General features: G+C 37.0%; 1 protein-coding gene across 2 annotated transcripts in view; it reads right to left on the bottom strand.

Moving 5' to 3' along the window:
* Nucleotides 1–13,616, bottom strand: part of LTBP1 (latent transforming growth factor beta binding protein 1) — a 191,718-nt gene that overhangs the window by 119,065 nt on the left and 59,037 nt on the right. The window contains exon 5 of one of the 2 annotated variants that reach the window (XM_027735112.2): nucleotides 6,158–6,325. In XM_027735112.2, the coding sequence (XP_027590913.1) occupies nucleotides 6,158–6,325 (168 nt within the window). Of the gene's footprint in view, nucleotides 1–6,157; nucleotides 6,422–13,616 lie in introns of those variants that run through there. The other variant, XM_027735121.2, reaches the window with a different exon arrangement.

Below are 13,616 nucleotides of genomic sequence, written 5' to 3'. Positions count from 1 at the left end.
TTTTTCCCCAGTATCTTCTATAAGGCAGAGGATAATTTGTAATAATAGTCCCACCATTGTTTCTCCTTCTTTCGATTTTAGCCTCTCAGTTCCCTGTCTGAGGAAAAATACCTGGTCTTCATTTTGCTACAGCTGTTACAATGTTGCTGCATGAAAAAATATTTCTAGCATGGTCATCATTTATACAGATTAAATTTCAAATTACCAGATAAAGCAGTGGATAAATTCTAATGTCATGATCCTTTTCTTTCTTAGTTTTTTTCTCTGAGGCACACATACTCTAACAGACTGACCAACTTCCTTGACTACTGTTTCAGGAAGTTTAAAAAGTTCCTCTTTTAGCCAAGTTGTCCAAGAATTCTGAAATTTTCAAGTGTCTGCCAGTGTCTGTTAAAAGAAACAATATTTCATCTGGCAGCAAAAAAACCCCATAAACCAACAAAGTCTGACAGGGCACAAATTATAACTACTGCAGGAACAGTAGAAACAAAGCTTTTACCAAATAAGGCTACAAGGTAGCCACCACAGAGACAGTAAAAGGACAAAACTGATAACACTGAACGAATTACAAGGTTCTTACATCGTAACTTCTTCAGACTGTCAAGTTCAAGTGCAAAACTCAAGGATGTTTCAAAGTAAGACTTCACTCTTAGCCACAGAGAATATACTACTAAAAACAGACTGTGAACTATCATATGCTGTTCTTGAGCTAAGTAGTTATTCCAGAAATAAGCTTCTCATCAATTAGGTTGTCTGATGGAACATAATCAAGATGAAAACAAGAGTATTAAAACGAAAAATCAGTTCTCAGTTATGTTACCAAAATGAATCAAAAAAATCTCTGCATGACATTTGTTACCAATTATTTTTAATCCTCCATTTGAAAAGCTACATATACATCTGCTAAGTCTCAGATGAAGCCATAGGAATAGTTTTGCTGGGGCACAAGTTACATAGGTCATACATGATGGGTTATCTACTCAGGCCGACACCATTCACCAAGTAGCAAACACCACTTCAAAAGGGAAAAGAAAGCATCTCTTCTAACATTCTAGCAACTCTCACTAAACCTAGCATAACAAAACAAAGAGTAAAATATAATGGGTAGAAAACTGAACAATGTATACCTAGCAAGTTGCCAAAACAGACTGTGACTGTAAATTCTCAAAAATCCACACAAATACTTCCACAACCTGTTGGTCTTTTATATGCCTTCACGTGTCATCAAATTTACCTTCAAATACTATTTACAAAATGCCTTTTCATCAAAATGATACTGAAAAATCTTCCTCAAATGTCATAGTCTTAGAGTTCGTCTTCAGTGTAGCAGGATATGTGTAGTATATATAATTTGGAGCAAAGAAATAACAACTTTATTACATACCAAATTGTATCAAGAAAACACCATTCATTGCCCTTGGATTTCCTGTCATATGCAAACTAAAGCAAAATGTAGTTGGATGGCTTGGCAACAGGTTGGCTTGCTTACAGGTAATTTCCATTTTTAACCAGCACAACTCTTTGATAAGACCTAAAAGTGCTTGAATAAAAAGAAATGTTGACTCCTACAGCAGTGATAGTAATTCGTGATCACATGTCTCAATAAAATTCAGAAACTCACATCTACTTTTTGTGAGACAACTGCTTTAAATTTTCAGAGTTCTCTAGAATCTCTCCTAGAGAGGAAATTCCACTAGAATAATAGTTACATAGCGAGTCATTTTAGTAAATTTCCTATGAATAACCTATTGTTTTAAAATATTTTCTTTTAAAAATTTTAAAAATTTTCTTTCATTACTTTCAACAGAAGTCCAAATAAAATTTGAGCAAAATGTTTCTGCTCCTTGGAAGTTTTTGTCTATATGTAACTGGAAACTTCTGAGCAGCCTCAATTATCTAAAAACATTTATACAGAGCCAACACAGTAAAACAGGAAAAAATTTTGATAGAAAGTTAAAATAGGAAAAGTGCCAAAATTCAGGAAGCAACATAATTTGAGCAGTATTGCAACAGAATATGCAGATCACTCTGTTCTGTGTTTAGAGTTTCAACATTTATGATTAAATATGAAGGACCAGATACATTTTAACTTAGGACACCATGTTCACTTGGAGAGGGAGAAGGCTCTGGGGAGACCTTATAGCAGCCTTCCAGCATCTTAAAGGGGCCTACAAGAGAGCTGAAAAGGGTCTTTTTACAAGGGCATGTAGTGATAGGACAGGGGGAACGGCTCTAAACTGACAGAGGGTAGGTTTAGATTTGATATAAGAAAGAAAGTCTTTACTGTGAGGGTGGTGAGATGCAGAACAGGTCGCCCAGAGCTGTGGATGCCCCATGGCTGGCAGTGTTCAGGGCCAGGCTGGATGGGTCTTTGAGTAACCTGGTCTAGTGGAAGGTGTCCCTGACCATGGCAGGGGGGTTGGAATTAGATATCCCTAAGGTCCCTTCCAACTCAAACCATTCTGTAATTCTATGAGTCTTTTTCCTTGTTTGACACACGTATTGTCAAGTGCTCCGACACAAAATTCCTACAGAAAGATATGCACTTTCACTGAATAATATGTAACTTTAACTTCTCATTTTTAACAGTTTGAATGAACCGGTTTAAAAGAGATGCAGGGTTGCAAATGAACAGTGAATATAAACCTAAGTATTAAATGGTTTCCTTTACTGTCATTCCTGTTCAATGAATGAGGCAGGGATTCTATGGAAAAAACAAAATGTAAATCTCTAATTAAATACACATACACAATAGTGAAAAATACAGAAGAGCATGAAAACATTACTTTGGGCATTTACTAATCCCTTACTCCTTCATTTTACAGTAAAAAATTAGTCACTGTCCTCCCACTCCTTACAGAAAGAAAATTCATTTCAAAATTGGAATGTGGAAAAATTTTGAGGAGAAACAGGACACATCACTGAGTAACTTCAACAGCAAAAGAGACAGAAATCGCATGTGTTATTCTATTTGCAGCCTTTCCTATGCACACATATCAACCCTGTTTTACAAGCCTCTGCAGATATATCAGGACTGAAATACCATACAAACTGCACATGCATCAATCTAATAGAATAATGAGAATCATCTATTCAGCAAAAGTTTTCACTCAGATTAAATGCTTTCTTCTCTAAGCCAATCGAATATTGGAGGTTGGTTATTTTAACTGTGCAACATATCCCATTCACAAAATGAAATGGCAAAGAACTCCAAAGTTTCACTGAAGCAGCCTGGCAACCAAGGAGATCCTTCCTTTTAAATACCAAGCTTTCATCACCTTCAACTGTGATGCTAGGAGATATCCTTGACAAGAGCCAAAAATCTCAGCTACCTGAAAAGCAGCATTTCCCCCAATATGCCCCTTGTTGTGTTTTTTTTTGTTCTTAATGGCTTATCCGTATCTTATAAAACTTTCAGGAAACAGGATTTGTTTCTTGCCTGGACTCAGTGGTACCAAGCTTCAGCTGAAATGACAAACTCAGCACATTTTAAAAATCTGAAATAGCCCATGCAAAAGCTTGAGAAGCTTCAGTACAGGTATGACAACTTACTTATTTTTCTCTGAAAATAAAAGGAAGTGTTTACAAAGTTCAGCACAAAGTTTATTTTAATCAAAAAAATGTACTCTGGTTCATTAATAGAAATAATAGATTATTAAGAACAAAGCAAAGTGATGTCTAACTTAATCTGTCATCAGAGAAGCTAAATTCAATCTTGTGTACTAGTATGCTATTCCTGCTACAGAAACGCCTTTAAAACTAAAAAACCTAAAGCAGTTTCTTAATTTCCCCACTCACAGTAGGTATCTATTATTAGTAATAGCAGTTAGTTTTCCAAATAGGGCATGTGACTATCTTTTCTGGTTTTAGGAAGAACAATACTTTTTAAAAAGCATACTGAAAAAGTGCTGTCCATTGCTTTAAATATGCATTTTCTAACATGACATTCTGCTTCGTGGTTGCACTTTTAAATGTCAAATGATCCAAATAAGAGTTTCCATGCACTTTGAATAAACAGTAAATAAAAAAGTTTAGAACAGAGACTTAAAAGCAAAAAGCACAAGTAAAATATAATACAGATGTTAAATATATAACCAAAGTTCAGTATCTGCAAAGACCCAAATTACTTCTGCTTCATGTATCGGGAGACACGTCCATCAGGACAAGTCTAAGCTAATGAGAAGCACTAGTTAGAGAGCAGATATAAAAAATTATTCCAGTAGTATATATATTAATTCTTGATTCAAAAACTCCTGAAAATCTGTGGACAGTGAAAGAACTCAATCTACAGGTGTAGGATCTCTCTTCTCCAGCTATTATGACATTACATAGCATTTCTAACTGGAGACTCCTGAAGTCTTAGTTCAGACATCTTTCTTATTCTTCTGTGAAAATGGCAACACTTAGAACTGTGGTGGACCCTTTTTGTCTTTTAAAGATAATGGGGAAGATAGATGGCTGCAGGCAGACTAAAAATCCTTATCCGTGTGTAGCAACTTGTTTTTATACATTTTTAAACATAACACTCCCTTATCTTTTCACTGAATACTACTATACACTGCTTTTGTTGAATATTTCTAGCAGCCCATTGTACACAGTGCATCACGAGCTGCATGGCCTGAGGCCAGGCAGGAAGGTGTGGAACACGTCTTCACAGGTCCATTTCCACTCTCCAAGTTTTCAAGTATTTGAGAGAAGGTCTTGTTACAGCACAGATTTACATAGCAGACAAATTACATGACTGCCTGTTCTCAGCATTTCATAATTTCAACAGAAAAATTAGGTCACATGAAAAGGGGGAAGAATAACCCTATCCTTTCACAGTAGTCAGAAAATTAAACAAAAAACTTACTTACCTGTTGTTCTTGCCAAAACAGGTAAAAATTCTGTATTGGCAGTAAACACAAATTTAAAGTATTTGATTTACATTCCGTTACAAAATCCTGACTTTTTTTAATGCCTCCAAACAACCATACACAAACCCAAAAATTTGCTGTACTGCAGCAAATCAAAAACATTGATTTTACTATTAGTCCAAAACATGCACCCTTTCACAAACATGCATATTATCAAGGAATGCATTGGTAACTTCAAGGGTTTCACACTGACAGTCTAGTAGGAGTGTTAAAAGAGGGAACTGCTCCTTGTATCATCTGTCTGGACAAAAAGAATAATAATTTGGAACGGCTTCCCCCCACCCACCCTCAGAGCATGAAATTTAGTGCACTTTAAAAAGGGCAATATTGGCCAGCCTCAGCACTGCCTGCACATTATGTTTATACTAGACAGAGACTAAAATTACAATGTTCATATTTTCAGGATAACTACAAAATACCTTCCAAGAACAGTTAAGGATATCATAATGTAAAACAAATTTAGCAGTGTTTTGGTATGTATCCATATATCTATATTTCCCTTAGCTTAGAAGACTAATACTTGCACACAAATTCCTATGTAGCATACAGTTAAAATATGCTAATCATTACCCTAGATAGCTTTCAGGATTTGTTTCAACACAGTCAAGCAGTTACAGGGTTTAGTCTGGCATACTATTAAGACTTTTCTTGAGCAAGCAGAAAGAATAAACAGTAACAAAGAAATTACTGACTTCAGTAACTTTAATTAGACTTCACATTATTTCAGTTTTTAAAAATGCCAAATATGAAATCTGATTTACTTTCAGCAGAAAGGGAAACTTTTAAGCTGATGCATGTTTAAAAAGGATTGTAGTTTTAAGGAATTGCTGAACAAATTTTTGAAGCCAAATTCACTGCATTAGCTAGATTTTATGTGCATTTGATACCTATTCAACAAGTAAAAAAGAGGAAACAACTTTTTGTGGAATCTGTCATTTTCTCTATTTACTAACATGGAGGGATGAATTTTACCAAAAGCTCCAGCTTAGCATGTTGCAGCCCTGCAGCTGAAAATTCAGACGAAAAATATGGGAGCTTTTTTTCTTCTGAGACAAAAGGAACTTTTGGGAACATTTCTGAAGGATACCAGAAAGCTTGTCTAACATACAATGGTCCCTACTCAGCACAGCCCTCCAAACAAAGAGTAACAGAGGCACAACTGGTATTAATAACAAAACATCTCCTCCCTCTTTTAGTCAAGAGAGGACAGCTAAGGACAAATACAGTTTCAGAGTACTTACCTACTCGGAAGTTAGTGGCTGTCAGAGTGTCAGCAGCATGGCCGTTTTCACTGATGAGGGTGGTTGTATTTCCCTTCTCACAGTTGTTCTGACAGTTGCCTTTGGTGCAAGTCACTTTACAGATGCTGGGTGTAAAGACCACCTTGATGCGACCAGTGTGATTTCCCACTGTCAGCGGAGGCAAAGAAAAAAGAAAAAGTAAACAGATCACTTTGGTATCCATTGATTTCCTTCAAAAAGTTTTTGGGAAAAAAAAAAAAGGCGCGGGGGGGGGAGGAAAGGCGACAGGTCTACAGGAGGAGGGCAGTCTGCAGTGCTCTCTCTCATAGATCTCCAGTGGTGTCTCTGAAACAGGAGTAGGAAGCTTAGCAAACAGAACTCCGGGATCCGCTCCAAAACCACATTTAAAGTCAAGTCACTGGAGTGGGATTAGTAATCACAATGCTGCACTTTATTCACAGGCAGACAAAGAGCAATACCAAGGGCATGACAGCTTAAATAGCCAACCCTGACAGGCAGATGTAATGTAAAGAGGCTGGCTGTGCACCTAGAGGTGAATAAACTCTTGTGTACTCCTACATACTTTTCCTGTTTCTGCACTTATTAAGTCGCTATTTGTAGCTCGACCCCTGGAAATGTTTTAGGCATGCGGCATGTCTGAAAACATCTGTCTCAAATCTCCTGGCACCCCAGCCCGAAGTGGTCAAACCTTGTGACGCAGCTGCCTGGACCCATTTTTTCTTCACAGTTTTTTGGCACTATTTTTCCACAAGGATTTTCATACTATAGACTGAGCTTTGTTGTCAGCCTTCGTTTAAGTAATAAATAGCTCAGAGAAAAGGGTGAGGAAGTATCAGTGCTCTAAAATACTGAGATCAAACATAAAAAAGAGCATCTAGCCATTTTTTCATATACTTCCTCACAGTCATTTTAAAAACTTGAATGTAACAAAGACTGCACAAACACTAACTTTTAAATTAAGCTAATTAGAAGAATTTCTTGTTACAGAATTATATTTAAAACCAGATGTATTTGATTCTACATCTAACAGCTGAAGACAAAAAAGATATTAAAACTGCTCATTAGGAAATTAGGGAAAAGCACAGATTCCATTTGCAATTATTTAAAAAGAAAACTGTTTTTCCTCTGCACACTTCCTAATAAATTCAAAAAGTTCTTGTAAAGATATCATAGCATCTTTGTCGAAAAGATGCTATGAAACCTAACAATGCCAAGAAATGATGCAGAGAAAGAATCTCCTTCCTCATGTCATAAAAATAAAAAAGTTGCTGGATAGTTGCCTAACCTAGTTTATGAAATACCCTCTGGACAAACATTTTTTGAAAATCTCAAGAAAATTAAGAAAATCTTCCCACTTCAAAAGAATATAAAGACTTCTTATTTCTGGTTCTTCATAAACAAATAAATTAAAGCAATTGTGCCAAATGTTTTGTCTACAGTAAAGGCATTCCTCTATTTGAACAGCAGCTGTAGTACATATGTTCCTACCTTATTCTGCCTTAACAATGGTTAGAAAAAGCAGAGCCCAGACAGACACAGGAATAAAATATTTCAATTAAAGGTCTATATTGTGATTTTAGTGGATTTAGAAGATACCTTGGTTTCTTGCATGCCAAGCATTTCTTACAAAAATTAATATGTCTTTACCAATAAACAGATATAAGTGACTTGTGAACTGCTGAGGGTAGAACTTCTAAGCTTTGCTTTTGTTAAGCACAGCGTCACAAGCAATATCGCCATATTTGTATTTTATTTGCAAAGTTATATATATATATTTTCCAAGAAAAGAGTCCATTTTATATTTTATATTTTCAGATGTTTTAGCAATATTTTTCCTTTAGGATGTGATCTAATTAAAAAAACATGGTTAGTTGAGTCACAAAAGTCAGTCCTGCCTACACTGTAGAAACCAGTATTGGGGGACCTAGACAAGTTTTCCAGCTTAGCTAAAAACAAAATTGGTTTTGTCAGTGCTGGAAGTGAAGAAAATGCAGAGCTCAATATGTGAGCAAATACTGAAACTGGATGGAGGTCACATGGTTTGTGTTGCCATGGCATTGGGGAGGAACGTTGAGGCCACGTGGTTTCATTCTTCTACCTGACACCCAGAAATGTTTTGTACAAACCACAAAGAATGGAAAGTTTGACCATAGTCCCACCACCCACAGCACTTTGCACAATAGTGGTTAATAAGGTATAAAAAGTATCCCAATTTTCTATCTAACTAGGGGATGACAATTCAACATGAAAATGCAGGTACAGATCAACAGGTTAGTTGTCCCCACCTCCCTCAGAAGGGACATCTTTTGGTAAGCCTTGCATCCTCAGTTATGCTGAGTGCTGACACAGGATATTAAGCTTGTGATTGCAATGGTACTGTTCGTGCTATATATAGCTACTCTGAGGTTAACGCGTTTATCGCTAGCAACCCAAAAGAACCATCTGCACATGTTGCATTCAATAAATCGTACTGTTCGTGAACCCAACCGGTTCTTTCAAATGTGACTGGATCTACAGTGCAAAAACTATTCATGCACCTGGTGTCCAGTCCACAGTTATGTTTTTTAAATAGTCAGTAAGTCAGTATAGATGAAACTAAACAATGACTTAATTCTCCTCCACAGTACTCCGTACTATGGTGTTGAGCACAGAGCTGCAGCAAATCTTGGGTATAATGTTCCTAACAACAACAATAACAAAAATTATCACAGTTTAGATTTTACCAGAAAAACCTGTAGCAAAAGTATTTTAATGGAAGAGATGCCTTCGTATGAGACTCAATGGAAATTGTAAAGTTTGCCTTTCAATCCTTTCGGATGAGGAAATATTAGTATCTAAGTTTGGGAATAACAGCAATTGAACTGTAGTTTCAAAAACACTGATCAGTATCTAAATAGCTAAAGAATAACCACGAAAGAACACTTAAACACAGCTTTTCAGGGAAGAAGTCTTAAGAAGAACATAGTGCAAGCCCTAGTCCCTACAAATATTCAATCATTATTTAGCAATGTTTTTCACAGAATATCCTGAGTTGGAAGGGACGCAAATGAAGACAGATTCCAACTCCTGGCCCTGCAAAGGATGACGCCAAGAATCACATCGTGTGCCTGAGAGGATTTTCCAAACACTTCCTGAACTCTGTCAGGCTTGGTACTGTGACCACTTTCCTGGGGAGCCTGTTTCGGTGCCCATCCACCCTCTGGGTGAAAAATTTCTTTCTAATATCCAACCTAAACTTCCCCTGACACAGCTTCAAGCTATTCCCTCAGGTCCTGTCACTGGTTACCACAGAGAAGAAATCTCTATCTGCCCCTCCTCTTCCCCTCACAAGGAAGTTGTAGACTGCAATGAGGTGTGCCCTCAGACTCCTCTTCTCCAGGCTGAACAGACTAAATGACCTGAGCCACTACTCACACAGCTTCCCCTCAAGGCTTTCACCACCTTTGTCGCCCTCCTTTGGATGCTCTTTCATACTTTTATAGGCTTCTTATATTGTGGCACCCAAAACTGCATTGGAGAGCACTGGTCCTAGAATGGAGCTCTATAGAAATCCTGTTGCCAGCTTGACATAATCCCATTTACTATAACCCTTTAGGCCCAACCTGTCAGCCAGTTTTTCACCCATCACATGAGGTATGCTACTTATTTTGCTATAAAACACATTTAATTCTCAGATATTTTGGTTTTGGTAGTTGCAAAGAGATAGAAATAAGACAGCTTCATATTCTTTAGATGTGGGAAGATTTTCTTGATCTTTCTTAGATTTATGAAAACTCTAATGACACTTATTTTCTTCTCCTTGGCTAGCAGGCCACATCTTTTAACTTCAATTCTTCTGGACACATTTAGGAAGGATACAAAGCCAATGATGGCCCCTGAAGTGAAAACTGCCCAGTGTATGAGGTGGTGATGTTATTATCATTCTTCTCTGCAGTTGCACCTAAGTAGACAGTACTATCCTCACAAATTCTGAAGTTTAGGGACCTTAACAGTGAGCTTAATACACCCAAATTCAAACTGAAAACAGACCACAAACCCTTTTCCTGAAAGGAAGCTTTTAGCAGAAACTGCGAGTTTAGACTCTTGGACTTCCTTGAACCTTCTCCCTTTCTTCCCTTCCGTATTTGGGGTTTTTTTCTCCCTCTTCTCCAAAGGGGAAAATTTAATTCTAAATGAGAAATTATATATTTCAATATCTCTTAGCCGATTTTGCAGTATTAATGTTAAAACCCACAATTTTGTGGTAGAAAAAGACCATTACTGCTATAGCCTTGACCTCTTGACTTCGGACTAGCTCATATTAAAGGACAGTGTAATTTTAGGGAAGCATACAGATTATTTTCCTCTTTAAACTCTTGAACCTTTACTGATGATGCCACTGTGACATAGACATGACAAAATGTGCAACTTAGATTATCTCAAATTCATTTCTGGAAAAAAAATGATAGTGCTACAGCAACGCACCTGGGATAATTTTTATATATATACATATATATATAAAGAGAGAGAGACAGAAATTTATCATAACTTCAAGACCAATTTTAAACATGTGGAAATGAAACACCTCACTATGCTCTTAAGTATAACACCAGACTGAAGAAATACAAAAATGAGAGTAGATAAATAAATGAGCCTAATGAAAGACTACAAAAGTAGAAGATACAAACATCAAATAAATGGCAAAGCTACCAAAAAAAATGGTAGAACTGGAGATAAACTCAGACTGCTGTTTTAATAAAGACAGGATAATCAAGATTATTAATACTGGATAAAGCTCCATTCCTGAGCTAGGCAGCAAACACACAACGAGGATACTCAGCCAACAGTGCCATCATCCTGCCTCATAGTCCAGGCTCACTTAAACTTAAGAACTCCATGGTACATTTGTCAAAAGAGATCAGTGGAAGAATGTACCCATAATTTCCAAAATCTGTAAAATTCTTGAGCCAGATTAAAAAAAGAAAGATGTCTGGCTAAAGTGATGAGATTTTAGTCAAAAGTTGGCACCAATATATATGTGATTTTCTTTCCATCTCCTTAAGTCACTATGATATAATATCATGAACACAGCAAGCTCCTGCTGTGATAAATTTATGATTTAGCAACAACTGCAGGAGAAATGGAAAATACAAGCAAAAGTATTTCTTCATAGAGTCCCTTCTGCCCCCACTGTCCATTATGATAAACTGATTTTTTTTTTCTGCATTAGCAGAAAAGGTGAATAAGTTAAGACAAGGCAAGTGGCAGGTTTTATGTCCAGGTGGTCACAATGGCTCACACAGTCGTGCCTGGACAGAGTTGCATAAGGGGAAGAAAACCTCCTCAGCCTCCTGGGTCCCTGTGTAATGCAACTCAGACTTGGTTTCTTTCTAGAAGAATTTCTATAAACACTTTTTTTTCTTGGGTTTATGGCTGCCCTCACAGATCCAATATTCTGACAGCACTCAATAGCTGTAGTGGAGCTCAGATGATTTGTGGCATGCCCGTGTTTTGTGGGAAGACAACGGGCTAGCAACCCTAGTGAAAGCAGAACTGGTATTCAGTTAAAAAGATGACTACATAGGTCAAATGGGGCAAAGAGAATAAAATATTTTAGCGTCTCAAAAAATATTGATGTTAATGTGTGCATGATAGTTTTGTGCTCCACAGTGATGTAATCAAAATGATTCACAATAAAATTAAAAAAAAAAAACAAAAACAAAACAAAACACAAGCAGTGGCTTCTACCAGCCAAGTACACAGTGTAGCTTACACATATATCTCCCATAATCCTTGAGCAAAACTTTCCGAAGCTACTTTAAGAGGGGTTATGGGTATTTGGTGAGGTTTTTTGGGGTTTTGGTTGCTGTTGTGGTTTGAGGGTTTATTTTAATACCTTCACTTATGACAAATATAAGGCAAATCCTTATCCTGAGGCAAATCTCCTGTGGAAACAGAACTTCTAGAATTGCAGGCTTTCCATTAGTACCTCCAGGAGTGATATACACTACTCTCTTTTCACGACACCCTACTTCTGCACTGAATCCAGTATATTTTCATATGTTTATCTACACAATGTCATCAGACCTGAAGATTCTATCTTAAAATTACATTCTCTTCCCAAAGAGTGTAGATTATCTCAGGTTATTTCATGTTTTCAAATTATTACCATGATGCATGAGGAGAGCTTTGAAATTAAATCTTCTCAAATCAAAGCCAATTAGCTTTTAAGCCACTAATAGATTCAACATTTTAAATTCTCAGATGACCAACACCCTCTTTTTTCTTAGTTAAATGCTGACAGAAAAAGAAAAAGGAAAGAAGCAGAAGGAAATTACTCATTTCCTAAAACAGGTGTCTCCCAGTTATTTCACCAGTCCACCTGGCTTAGTCCTTACTACATATGCTTGTTCAGCCAAAATGAAAGATGACATTGTATAAAAATCAACCACGTAAGTAAAATAGTTAAGCTCTCAGAGCTTTTGTCAAATTACCTTTTTCCGCTTGTGACAATATATGAGGAAGTTCTGTCTTGACACCACTTAGTCATCAATTTGAAAGAAAAGGAAAAAAATAAATAAAAACCTAGTTCCTGAAGATGAAAACAAGTTGAACTTAGCTATCATATATCTTAGGAATACCATCATCTGAAGATTTCTAATGCTAGAAGTTAAAGAAGAAGGAAAAAAACCAAACAAACAGGAAAAAGAAAACAAAAAAGAAAGATAGACACACTAGATTGACATACAGACCAGAGGCAGATCTTCCCTGAATTTCAGATTACACATTGAGATGACTTACAGGCCTTGTGAGGCACAGAAAGGACTGAAAGAGACTGAGAGGTCATCCCTCATCTCTTCTTTTTCCCAATAAAACAGCAACATTATTCAAAAAGTTTGTCCAAACTATACTCAAACTCCTTCTATTATGCAGATTCCACAGCCTCCTTGAAGAATTTTTTCCAGTGCTCCAGCCTTTCTTATTTCAAAGATATTCATTATAGCTAACCCACAATTCCCTTGTAGCAATTCAAGCATACTATTGACCTGCTTTTTTTTTTTTTTACAGCGAACTCTGACAATATTCCTCTGTGGATCAATTTCTAACATACTTGAAGACTGCTACCATCTCTCATTTTCTCCCTCAGTCTAATTTCACCAGACCAAAACCATTAAACTTTTTCCAGTGTAACAGGCCATATCTTTCCCAACACAATATAAGAAAGATATTAAGGTATCAGTGTCCAAAGGAGGGTAACAAAGATGGTGAAGGACCCTGAGGGGAAGCCGTATGAGGAGCGGCTGAGGTCACTTAGTCTGTTCAGCCTGGAGAAGAGGAGACTGAGGGCACACCTCATTGCAGTCTACAACTTCCTTGTGAAAGGAAGAGGAGGGGCAGGCACTGATCTCTTCTCTGTAGTGACCAGTGACAGGACCTGAGGGAATTGCCTGAAGCTGTG

Source organism: Pipra filicauda, unplaced genomic scaffold, assembly GCF_003945595.2.
Source record: "Pipra filicauda isolate LSUMZ 115617 unplaced genomic scaffold, ASM394559v2 scaffold72_size3293161_pilon, whole genome shotgun sequence".
NCBI classification, from domain to species: Eukaryota; Metazoa; Chordata; class Aves; order Passeriformes; family Pipridae; genus Pipra; species Pipra filicauda.
Note: the sequence above shows the minus strand (reverse complement) of the source record. Positions and strands in the feature narration are given on the sequence as shown.